The sequence below is a fragment of the Argopecten irradians genome, chromosome 1 (assembly GCF_041381155.1).
Source record: "Argopecten irradians isolate NY chromosome 1, Ai_NY, whole genome shotgun sequence".
NCBI classification, from domain to species: Eukaryota; Metazoa; Mollusca; class Bivalvia; order Pectinida; family Pectinidae; genus Argopecten; species Argopecten irradians.
The window spans coordinates 43,562,449-43,576,238 of NC_091134.1; the positions used below are offsets into that span (position 1 = coordinate 43,562,449).

The window sequence follows — 13,790 nt, forward strand, 5'->3', positions numbered from 1 at the left end:
TAGAGAACTTTTTACTGGAGAGTCTTCAATGGTCTCTTTGCGCATACACCAGATGTGACACAACCAGCACCTTCAAGGGAGTGGGAAAAGTCAGACCAATGAAAAACATTAAACATTTATGCCCTCATTAATGACCTCGATGATATCACCTGTGCCATTTATGGTTGCACGAGGGTCCATTGATGAATTGTACTTCATACGAATTATGGAGTTATGTGCTAAAGAGAACCAATTCCACCATTGGAAGAATGTGCATCTGGTGTAATTTCCATTATGCCGGGGAAGTCTGAAACAGCATATACGTACGATATGTTAGAATCTGAAAGAGATCCCACATCCCTGAACTTGTTGTTCCTGATATGAACTCTGGTCATGGATGGGTCATAAAAGGCTAGAACAACACTGGTAATGCAGTGTCACATGAGCTCATCGACATCGAAGACGTCGATCTGGCTTTCGACGAATTGGATACTGATATCTCGAGTACTCTGATTCGGACTACATGTACCAGCTACCAGATATGCCGAGTCTCTTCAGTGGATATGTCAGTGAGGCGAGAAAGCACGCACAATGATAATGGTTATCATTGAGAACCAGTGAAAGACATATTGGTGACATTGTAGTAACCATATGACATTTTGCTTATGCTATGCATAGGGAAAAAAACAATGAATGTGCTCATTTTCAAAGACAACACAAACGCTTTGGGAACTGTTAATGATATTAACGGAAACACAGGCTTAGCTTAGGTTACATTTGTTACGCTATCGGTAGGTGTTGTGTTATTTTTGAGACGCTGCTAATCTACAAAATTGAGGGTATAACAATAATTCTTTTTTTGCATTTCTATATATTTTTGTTGTTGTTTTTGTTTTTACTGATTGATAGGAGTTTAAATAACTGATTACGAGTAATAATTTGTTGTTGGGAAACATTTCTGCTGCGTCAAGCCAAGTATGAAAAATTTGCTGAAAAATCACCATTTTTGAGCTTAAAATATTATTTTTTTATTTCTTCCGTACAAATCACTACACATATTGGATTATTTGGTCCTGATATGTATTTGTCGTTCTATTGTGGTCATTTTGATACCACATTTGTCTACTTTAGTTGAAAAATATTAGTGTTATGACTATTCTTCATTTTTTTGGTGAAATTCGAGATGGTGGCCATCTTGATGACGTCATAACCGGAAGCTATACCATGTTAACATTGGTTTTTGTTGTTGTTGTTGTTTAAACTGATTGATAAGTGGTCAAAAAACTTATTAGAAATAATAGATTGTTGTTGGGAAACATTTTTGCTGCGTCAAACAAAATATGAAAAATTTGCTGAAAAATCACCATTTTTGAGCTTTAAATCCGATGTTTTCATTTCCTGCGTAAAAATCACTACATATATTGGATTTTTTGGTCCTGATATGTATTTGTTGTTCTATTGTGGTCATTTTGATACCTCATTTGTCTACTTCGGTTGAAAAATGTTAATGTTATGACTATTTTTCAATTTTAGTGAAATTCGAGATGGCGGCCATCTTGATGACGTCATAACCGGAAGTTCATCCCAACTTATGCAATGTTAACATTTGGATTTGTGATCAGTGGGTCATAAGGGTTCAGAAAAATATTGGTTCGGAGGTTTGGGGGAGGGGGTGCATATGGGACCCTCCTAGCCCATGGCCTATAAGTGTAAAGTGTTGAAATCCATGGCTGGCTTATCATTCCTTTTTTTCTAACAAAAATCGATTTTGACATGATAACACGAACGATTACATAATTCTGTTAGATAAAATGCATTCCATATTTACTTACACCATTGCACTCATGACCAAAGTAGCCTACATGTACAAGACAGGATGTTTGCGCCGTATAAAAAGATTTTGTGAAAGCTAGCTGAACATAGATTGATATTTAAGATTATATATATCTATAATACTTTAACACTACGCAATGCATAATAAAAACCATTACCAGATAGGTATTGAAAATTCTCTGTGACAATACATACTTCAAATAGAGTTTAGTTAGGTAGTAGTAATTAGTCTCTGAGATTATATTAATTTATTCATGTCGTATATCCTTCGGCAAAAATTCATGAAAACAGAAACTTATTAAAATATTAATATATATTTAATATATGAAAGGTGAAAGCACCAATAATAGTTTTGAAATCTTATCATAAACAGAACCAACACATATACATGACAACAAACTCGGATTACTTACAATGCCGAAGATCTGTAATATACTCCATACTGATGTCCACGCCATTTTCCTCTCGGGTAGATAACAATGATTTACTACTATTTTATGTTATTGTGTTTATCCTGACGACAGAGCAGTGTTCTGAGAATACCTATATCGATTGCAGTATAACACATTTTAATCCGAAACATCAATGACCAAATAACAGTGTTGCCAGATAGGACGCCACGATAATGAATGAGAGGACAGCACAGCATGTGGTATTTTGAGGAAATATGTTTAGATTACCTCTTGAATCAGATAACGTAGCAGACACGTTGATATCTTAAGTAGAATAGGTTGATAAAACTTTTTTATTTTTCGGAAGTCTCCTAACTAGATTGCAACCTGTAGATTTATATGACAAGCAGTGTATTTTCCTTTCCTGGACAGTTAGCTCCCTGCATTTCGTCCTTAACTGATTGTGTGTTCCAGTTGATTAGATAGAGAAGATTACAGGTTTGGAAAGTTCTTACTTCCATTTGTATAATAGATAGAGTTTCCCAAAGTATGAAGATATACCAATAGAAACATTTCAACCCCAGAAATCTAGAATGGAAAACTATATTCAATGCATGAGTATGATAAGCTGATATGATATGATTATTGCATCTTGAACTCATCAACTTTTAGTACACATACAGTTCTTATCATTCTGGAGTCCCTTTTTCCATCTTTTTCCTGACGTGTTCATGCTAATTTTGTACTAATGTTTCGGCCTAGAAAAAATATTTAAACGCGAAAATATCAACATTTACAGTATACACCCTCTCTAGACCAGCGATCTAGGAACCTGAGGTGGTAACTCAGCATGTGATATCAAGATGTTTGTTGTGGTAACTATTTTATAAATGACAAATGGAGTTCTACTGTATGGAGTTCAATACAAACATGCATCATTGTTTTAATGATTCGATAACTGAACTGGGATAGTAAACTTAATATGTCAAGGTGCAAGTGCAATGAAATAGCTTCATGCTAATGCTAACCATTATATGGGTTTTACCTGACAACGATAAAATGTTCCATTGATATTAGCCTTCCGCTAAGGTTATCTTTTGAAAAGCATTGGCTATCAGCATGTGCAATAGAAAAAAAACCATAGACACAATCTGACGAAACTAACATAACATGTTATACTCACTTAAAATCACGGACGCTTCATAACCTTGAGGATGGACTTTCAGCTCGATCTTCAGTTACTAAGAAATGGGTGAAGCTAAAAACTTATCTGTACCGGAATGTTATTCCATGTTTTGAAAGCAGTATATTGTACTACGTCATTTTCGTAACTATTATGCTTACTCAAACCACCTTATCAGACAAATACCGAGGAAAAATAACTACATTGAGGTTTTATAAACGTAGGTCGATGAAGACTTTGAACAACATCATTATCATACATCGTGGAATACACCTCGTCCTTTTGCGGTATTGATCAGGATTTTGTGTGTGTGTTTTTTTTTAATTTGATTTGGCGTCATCTATGTCACACATAACACGCGTCTGACGTTCTGCTGTATTCATTAGTCTAAATATATACTTAATCTTACCGGCGTTGAAGTCAATTTGTCGGAACTCATAAAGTATAGAAGATATTCATTGTTACTTGATGAATAACGAGTGCGAAGTACGAGTTAAAAATAGTCAAGTTTCCACCTCACGTGATGAAATATAACTGTAATTTATTACATTTTTACGTATGTATTCTAAATATAAACTAGGTCAGTCGATACCAGTCGCTTATCTATTTTGTTTACACGTGGGGACACAAATTTCAGGGGCAAATAAGGTAAGATAATCTAATGCAAAACAATTTGCTAAAACAATAAAAAATAAAAAAGGAAAGATGCACGTAATAATATATGTTTGGTTTGATATTTCAAAATGCGGTTTTCTGCTTGATCAATATTGAGTGAAAATATCAAAAGTGATATTTCACATACATTGTAACCATACAACTTAAAACATGTAATAAAATCGTTCATTTAACATGAACGCCATTGAATATCTAAATGAAAATATTTCTTATAATCGAAATCATATTTTGTTTCTGTGCAACAAGCCCAAAAAAACACAGAGCGCTGATATGTTATACATTGCTGTGAGGTGAATTTTCACATTAATCTTTACAATAACGACGAAGGTAAGGGCTGCTTATATACCCAGGTAAACACGGGATTTAAGGTGCAATTTCGCACCTTATTTTATCAATAATCGTCATCAACTTGGTATTGGTTTACACTATTAACCATACTCCCAAAAGCCCCGTACGAAATAAGCCCCTAGGACAAAAGCCCCTCCATACTAATGGAAAAGAGGACAAAAGCATCCTCATATTTAAAAAGAAATCAATTAAAAAATTTCTAAATATTTTTCAAAAAAAATTCAAAATAATGCCAAATGCAGAAATTGACTGGAACAGTGGGATAAAATTTGTTTAATGGTAAATTGAAAAAAACTAAAAGTATTTTTAATATTTATGTATGTATTATATGATAGAAATAATATGGAAATTTTGGAATTAAACATACTTTCCTAATTATCTACATAATCTACATCAAACTGTTAGCCTGTTTGGTAGGTGTCGTATTATTAAGAAAACATAAATGGTTTCTTGGACATATAACAGTCATATGTCTATGTACATATGTGTACATGTTTTGTTAATCTTTCTTTATTATCAATAATTCAAAGCGTACAAACGATCACAACATATGCATTAATGTTTTGTTAGACACGCTAACAGATAAAGTATGTTAAAATAAATACAAATTTACATTATTTAAAAAAGGCGTTTTGGCACCAGGGGCGTTTGTCTCCAGGGGGTGGAGGTGGGAGTGTGTCCTATACTCAGTTCTGTTATTTGTTACTGATATAGTACTACAATCAAACCCCAGTATTTGGCTGACATTTTTGATTATCTGGGTACAGTATCCGAGATTATTCGGCTTGAATAATTCATATGGTGACATTTTAGTGAGACCCAATAAAAGTCCTTGATTTCAATAGGGTCTAGTAAATTTGACACATTTACACTTTGAGTTATCCGGGTACAGTATTCAAGTTTATTTGGCTTGAATTAGTGGAACCAAATACAATTCTTTTTTTTTCAACTTGGTCTAGTTTGCGTCAGCAGGTTTTAAATGCATCTGTAGTATATATGGCAGTCTTCATGTGTGATGTTATGCCATATAGTAACGGTACCAAATTAATGCTAGCTCACCACTGGGAGGAGATGTGTGTCAATGTTTTCATTTCTAAACACTCAATGTCAATAGAAAACTATACATTAAAAATATATAGAACAGATACAGAGGTGAAAGATGGACATGGATAGGAAGATTTTAATAAAAACTTTATTCAAAGAGGATAACATGATTAGTCAAAGGTTAGTAAAACATGTTATGGTTAGTAAAATACATGTTACATAAATACTTTTATCACAAACAGTAAAAATTATATCAGAGTCACATCAGTCCATTAGATAGCAAGATATTTTTCTTCAGATACTTGTTTCATACATTAATATTAAACACTATATATCACAGTTTCATACATTAATATTAAACACTATATATCACAGTCAGCGTAGATTTAAAGTATCACAGAATGCACAACCAATAGTTGTTCTGTCACTTGGTATTACAAACGTATAAACATAAACGCCAACATAGCAAAGAGTAAAAGTTACCATAATATACGCAAATATAATATTTATATAAAAGAACGACTATTCCATTAGGATATAAAAGTTAAGAATGACTTAAGAATCCAAAAGGTATTTGAAAGGTTTTCTCTAAAACAAAGCATTTGGTAGTTCCAGGAAATAACCACGACGGAAAACTAAATAATGGAAAAAAGAAAGAAAGACACTAAACATCACAAACTATGTACACAAAAACACGCAATAAATGTACTTACAGGAATGTGCAATCTTATAAGACTCGTTCATATGTGGATACGAAGGATAGGGATATTCTACTCGAGGGTCACAAAATATTATAGTACTCGAGGCTTTAATCCTTCATATTCACATATAAAATATTATTTTTCTATCACACCTTTATTGCAATTTTATTACTAGGATTTTCCGCCATTTTGAAATAAGTTTAAAAAAACGCGACTCCAAGTCAATTTTCCATACATGAAAATTGCGCGATATTTTCAAGGCATATTCCGTTGTTTGTATCTTTTATAGCAAATCCTGTCCAGCCTAGTTTCCGTAAAAATGTTAAAACTGTACCGATAAAATAGTAATATTATTGAAACTGTGACGTCACGAGGCGTTATTGCATGGGTAGCCATGCAATACAGCCCCAAGCAACATGGGTGTATTGCCCTAGACCAGCCAGTATTACACGTGTAGGTATGAGAGAAAAAGTAAAGTACAGCATGGCCTTTGGTAAACAAAGCATATTCAAATATTGGAAATCTACAAAATATTAGTTTCCTTAAAATAGTTACTATCATGATAAAATGTATCGCCTGACAGTAATATTTAATGTATATTAGAACCATTTTTTTATAATGATATTTCAGGGACTTGACAGTTGTATCTGACATGGAAATTCAATAATGGAGATATGTATGATTTTACGTAGTCGACCTTAAAGCTCAATTGGAAAAGCCTCCAGATAGTGTAGGAAAGTCCTAGATTAAAACCCTGGTCTGGCTGCATCATTTTAAGCTGTGTATCCTACAGGATGCGCAGCTATTGTCAGTGCAATTATCAACACAGGCCTTTGATTCCTAGGTGACTTTTACCTCTCCCTAAATACCATTTCTCTAGTTCATGGAGTTCTCAAGTTTTGCGTTTTTATTAAAATCTTAACACTGAAATCATACTATTGATTGATGCAGTTTATATATATATATGATTTCCAACATATACCATGTTTTGAAGGGTCCCTTATATCTAGCGTAATGATATACAATGACCAACCAGGGTTCTAGGTTCTAGGTTGCTAGGTAAACACACTGTGGATGTGGCACTGAATGATATAAAACTGATATTTTAAAATACATTGAATTATAAATATATAAACTACTGTTGACATGGATCAATCAATCAGTAAAATATTTTATTTAAATGTCACGCAATTTTACACATGTTGCACCATTTCATGCATATATAACAAATACAAGATAACACAAGATGCCCAGAGGGCTTATATCCCTCACCTGCTATGTTAGGAATAGTAACATTATAGGTACAGGCTGTGTTTATTTCCTTAAAATTTCCTCTAATGCACTCTATACCTACTGCTTTAGGGAGTCGGACATAAAATTTATACAAATTCTGTTCCCCTTCTCCCAAGGATGTTTCAAATTTGAAAATAATCCATGAAGAACTGTATGACTAGTAGCGATTTAAAGGATTTACCTATGCTCTGTTTACCATATTGGGCCTCGACCCTCCTATGATGGGGAACCATTTATTCAAATGATTTAAATAAATTTATTCAAACTTTATTCCTTTCACCAAAGGATATTACCGGCCATGACTAGTAGCGATTTAAAGGAAATGTTGACGGACGGACGGACGTCGCATCATGACATAAGTTCACCGGTCATGTGAGCTAAAAATGGGCGAATGGAAGTGTTTGTTCAATATTTATCGATAATTTGATCGAAAATAAAATAAAAAGATAATTTTGTGAATCTAGCGTAACTGCCCTTTATTCTCCGACATAGAACATACAGACTTTGAAAAAGTTTAAATCAAATTCCCTGTTTTAGCTATAGGAAAGGGCAACAACTTGTAATATCACATAAATACAACACAAATTCTTCAAACACTTTCAGTGCTTTGATTTTTCCTGCAATAGGGGCACGTTTCTTATATCATTATTGAAAACAGAAGAGAAAATCCAAGACAATATTAACTTATTTGATTTTGTAGTTCCAAAATATAAAATAGCATTTTCGCTGTAATTAGCGCCCCACTCCTCGAGAAAGTGGTGAAATTTAATAAACACCTCTATCACATGGATTACACGATGTTTAACTACTTGTGAGGCTTATTACACCAGCATTGTATCCCATATTACACGAAATAGGGAGACTTTTACATTTGAATTATGACATAATAATGCGTCTTCAATGAAATAAGTTATAAACAGATATACTGTAGTTCCCTGATAAGTGCCTCCATTTGTTACTACTTAAAGATACCTTTGGCACTTATTACGGCGAATACGGTACACTGAATCAAAGAAACATATTGTTTGCTGTTGAACTAAAATCCAAATGTATTTATTATACAGGTATGGGACAAAAAAGTAATTCAAACCGTGTGGACAAAACAAAATTGTCAAATTTTCGAGGCGATCTGCCCCTTTATCAAGACATACAAAACGAACACGATTACATAATAGGATACGAACAGTAATGCGGGACAAAGCAGGCAGATATTAAACTATATAACACAATGGAGCGCAATTAACCCTTCGGCAAGTCGCAGCCGAAGGCCGGATTTACACAAATGTATTCATGCTGTTCGGCAGAACGCTAAAATATTATATAGGTATATACATCCAACTAGCTCCATCAGTTCCATTCACACAGATTCTGGAACATTGGCACTAACACGTGCCATCACCTCCTATGAGAACATAGGTATATGTCGGTGTTGTTGCCTCCTCGTTGACCTGTCTGGTGTCCTCTACCTTGCTGAGGCTCTGACGCTACCTCTTTCCCGAGTTCAGAGTTCAGGCCCTGCTAGCAACGTCACTTCCGGCATCAATCCCGGCATAGGAAGCTTAAAACACAGAACACGACCGTGATGAATTACAGAAAGTTAATTATAATTCATTTCCTAGCACACACTAATTACGTCCATTGATATCCTAACATTTACTTTATCCCTATTTGTATTTACCATATAAGAATCAAATAACAATCAACATTATCTAACCTTTCAGTATATGTCTAATACTAATCACTATAATAAACAACTATTCAATAGGTAATAGATATTTGATGGCCCGCCTTGCTCACTCGCGTATCAGTATACTTTACAGAGGTAGTCTATTGTTACCACATATGGCTTTACAGGGCTTCCATACTTTCACACCCCATTCAATAACCTGTTACCAACATACACTATTAAACATGATAATAAACTATATTATTATATATAAATACATGAATAAATACATCGATAACAGTTGTAGACTATTACTTCACTATATCGTAAACAACGTACATACACATGCATACACCTAATCGAACGTCACGCATGACCGGACCGTAAGGTAATAACATATATACAAAACCGCATTTACCCGCTATAGAAAACACCACAAAATATAGGTTAATGAAATAAAAGGTAAATAAGATTAGTGACTTACCACGGTCTGCTATCCGTGCCTGATTCCCAGTAGTATAGTCATATCCGACTACAGATGGCCAAACACCCCTATCATGTCGACGTACTCTACCTGTGCCGTTTTCGATTATACGGTTTGACTGGTTGGGCCTAGTTGTTCGTTTATTAATTAAAGACGGACCTGGTGATTTTATATTGTTTTCAGACGAGCCTTGATAAAGCCCTCACAGGCCTGTATTAAAAACTGCAGGTCCGTCAGGATTTATACTTGAAATAATGACTTTAACCAACGGTCGAACTGGTTGTTCCGAATAAACGAAAACGGCCCAGGTGTCCCACTCGCTAATTTGCACGTGCCAGTACATACCTTACCTGTAGTGCAGAACGAGGCTCCGTTCCCGCGTAAATATGAACTACCGGATTACATGTCATATATACACTATACTCTGGAGAGGACCTATATAGGCTTTGCCTGTTGTCTAATACATTTATCAATACAATAATATAATATCTTTCTCTGTAATTCCTGTATAACTTGTATTGCTTAATAAAATATTTTGAAATGAAATACACTATACAATATACAATAACACAACCAAAATTAATATACTAAATAATACCAACACAATGCGAAAGTGACAATATCTAAAACTGTAATGTAAGGATTATTTATACCTATGTCATCACCTGTAATTATTTCATGTTGATTGGAGAAGGCTTCATAAATTGTAATATCTTGTGCCTAATTTTTGTATTTATTAAAACAATAAAATATCTTTAAAGTCAAAGTCAAAAGATTAAAGAACTTTGTAGTGGTTCTGTCGAACGATAAAGTTACTTAGGGTACCGATATTGTTTAATGGAAGAATAAATAAAGTAACGTATTAAAACATTATCATCTTTATTCTCAGATCAGGGGAGATTTATACGAGGAAAGGACTTAATACAGCGAATTGAGAATGTATATATGTATGTATACCTGCTGTTGGTGGCTGGTTACGTATTGTAGTAGTGGTAGACTTCGCTGAAGATGATCCAGGGAGATCTGTAAGTGTTACCTGAAAACTGAGTAAGAAGGTAAGTTTTAATTTATTCTTATAATAACAGTAAAATATCATCATATAATATACAGTCATTCATAATCTGTTAATACAATCATTAATATTAAAGAAGTGTTAACTTTATCAAAATCATATCCGTTATCAATGTCTTAAAGGCCTACTATATTTCGAAAGGGATTCGACTTTTAAGATGGGAATGTAAAACGAGATTGAGTCTCAAAAGTTATTGGCGTCAAGTTAACATTCCGCTAAACATCACAAGATTGATAATATTGTAGAGTCGCAAAAGTTACTAGCTTTCAATTAAAAATTTAGTGAATCTAAATTAAATGTTAATTTCTATAACTGGTCGTTATATGTTCCATGTCGTCATCCTAATCACCGCGGGGTGTTGACTATCACTGCGCCAGACGACAATACAGAAAAATGAATCTCTCTCCTGTTAACATAGATTACGCAGGAAAAGTTTACTTTTTTGGTGTTGGTCATCGACATCAATTTTCATAACTTTTCAGTAACTGATAATTTTTGTTTTGGAGAAGTAGTGGGCAATTAATGGCAATTTATACAAAACAGCCATTGTTCGCTCTCTATAATAACGATGAGGTAGTTGCATGGGTAGTATGGTTCATAAACTTGTGTTGTTACGACAGAAATATATTAACGACCAACCTGAACTGTGTAATGTTCACTGAATACGATGCTGCAATAGGCTGACAATCATAAGAGATGGGAGTTCTGCAGTCGACCGTGGGCATCTGTTTTTCAAACATATAGATTCCAATCTATAATGAAATACAATGTATTGTAATGGTGGAGATTTTATTTTTCGAATGTTTGTAAACATTCTAATAAACACTTAAGAATTTGAACTTAAAAAAGGAAGGTATCAACTTCAGAAGGTCTTGAAACAAAGCAATTAATTGTCTCAAGACAAATTGAGGTTTATACTTCCACATACATGTATATGATTGTACTTGATCCTTACATTAATACATTTTATTAAATTTTCATATGTAGCTGATGTTCTCAACAAATACATGAAATAAGATTTTTGCAAATTTACCATGGAACTTGACGATGCGTATGATGTTTATGACACACTGTAATTATATACCAAAACGAATTGGTAAAACATAGTACTCGAAACGCGTGTATGGAGGTTTTCGCCAGCTTAAGGATGTATTCATCAGAGGTTTCAGTCCCGTTGACGTCTCGTTTCGACAAAGATCAAAGATTTTCAAATACAATTTATCAACATCTGTAGCAAATTACAAGTTGCAAATTTTGTCAAAAATTTTTTTCTATTAGTAGTAGATTTTTTTTTATATACAGGAATTTTAAGAAATTGTCCATTTGGTGGCCATTTTGAAATTGTGTCTTTTGTCGCTTTGAGTAGAGCTACAGTTTTACCATTTTTTACTGAAATTGTTTTTACTCAAAACATCACTGCGCCAGCAATTTTTGCTGTATCAAGCTAATTTTCGCTATAAATCTTTACTAGGTTCGTGATAATTAAAATATTGAGCACTTATATGTGAAATGGTACGCTTTTGTTACTTTATTTTTACATTTAATGGTAATTTGAGCACTTTTAATTTTTACCCTAAAATACTGAAAAATAACAAATATTCAAATGGAGCAAAAAAATAAGCACACGGACTCCCCATTGTTTTGATTGATTTAGAAAGAACAACCCTTTCCCTACTATATAAAGGGTTAAATTTGGCAAAAATGGCTGAAAATGGTGCATTTAGTAGCCCAAAAATAAGGGGTAGGGGTAGCATATGTTAGTATTCTGAGAAAAAATATTAGTCGTAATGATCAAAACTGGTATATTATTAAAAAGACAAACACTTCATTAGGAAATTATGGCTTTAATCTCTTGTGCATATGGTCAAAACGGCAAAATTCCCATAAAATCCAATATTTTGTCAACTAGGTAATTTTCTATTATGGTATGAACTCCTATTTCCAAAAATCTATATGAGAAAAAAAGTTAAATGCACGAAAATTTTGACTTCTCAGAGGTGTAAGTTTATTTGAAAATGACTCCTATGAACTTTGATAGGGTCATTTAGTTTATATTTTAGTGTAAACATGTAATTATAAATGTATGAACTTTCTGTATTTAGGCGGAAAACAAACTAGAATTAAGTCTTTGTTTTCCTCTAATTAATTTAACAACAAAAACTGTACGCCCGACCTGACATAAAACGTCTGAAGTAAAATTTGCACAACATCATACATTACATCAAGATATCATGTCATTTTACATCAGAAATGTTTTTTTAAATATATATTTAAAAATATATTTAGGTTTTGAAAAGTAAAATCTACATACCACTGTTTCGTTGGCGGTGTTTTGTGGTGGAAGGGTGAGGTTGCGAAAATTTTCACTAACCATTCTCATGTCTGAGCAATGTGACATGTTATTGCAGTCGTCTAATGTTCTTGAACATGTTCTGAAACATAAATCATCGCAGAAATTAAATATTATTCACAATATGTATTTTTCTCGTTTCTCGAGATATTTTGCAGTAAGAATAGGACCAAAATGCGGGTCGAAAACTCACTCAGCAATGATACTTTGACAGGATAATCTACGCGAATATCTTTATTTTCCTACATCTCAATTAACATTGCAATGGATGTTGAAGAGCTGATAGATTAGAAAAAATAAACCTTTTGTTTACTATAGTAGATAGATTAGGCATTATGACTATTAGTAAGAAAGGTAGGATACAGTTTGATGGCCTGTTATTAACACATGTATTACGGACCTTTAATTTTGTGTATGAGATGTGAAAAGCTTACCTAACATCTGTTGTGATGCCAACACAGACCCGGTAATACAATGGCCAACAATCGTCAAAACGACATGGCCCTGTTCTGTGTACATTGGATATCATGATGGACATCTGGTTTGATATCGAGATTAATATTAACTGAAGCGAAATGAAAATTTATGATTTTAAAAGTGTTAACATTGATATACTGAAACTAACTCAATTTTCACGGTCAAGGATGTTAAACACATTTCCCATGGCGATTTACTTAAACGTTTCACACTCTATATTATTATGAATCTTTTAATTGAATTATTTTCTCTTCGATAATTTATTTTCGTAAATTCTGATCACACGTAATATT

General features: G+C 33.5%; 1 protein-coding gene across 3 annotated transcripts in view; it reads right to left on the reverse strand.

Moving 5' to 3' along the window:
- LOC138329167 (uncharacterized protein DDB_G0286299-like) overlaps positions 1–13,790 on the reverse strand; it is a 34,684-nt gene that overhangs the window by 15,219 nt on the left and 5,675 nt on the right. The window contains exon 2 of one of the 3 annotated variants that reach the window (XM_069275968.1): positions 13,455–13,585. In XM_069275968.1, the coding sequence (XP_069132069.1) occupies positions 13,455–13,585 (131 nt within the window). Of the gene's footprint in view, positions 1–2,225; positions 3,823–13,454; positions 13,586–13,790 lie in introns of those variants that run through there. The other 2 variants (XM_069275958.1, XM_069275976.1) reach the window with 2 other exon arrangements.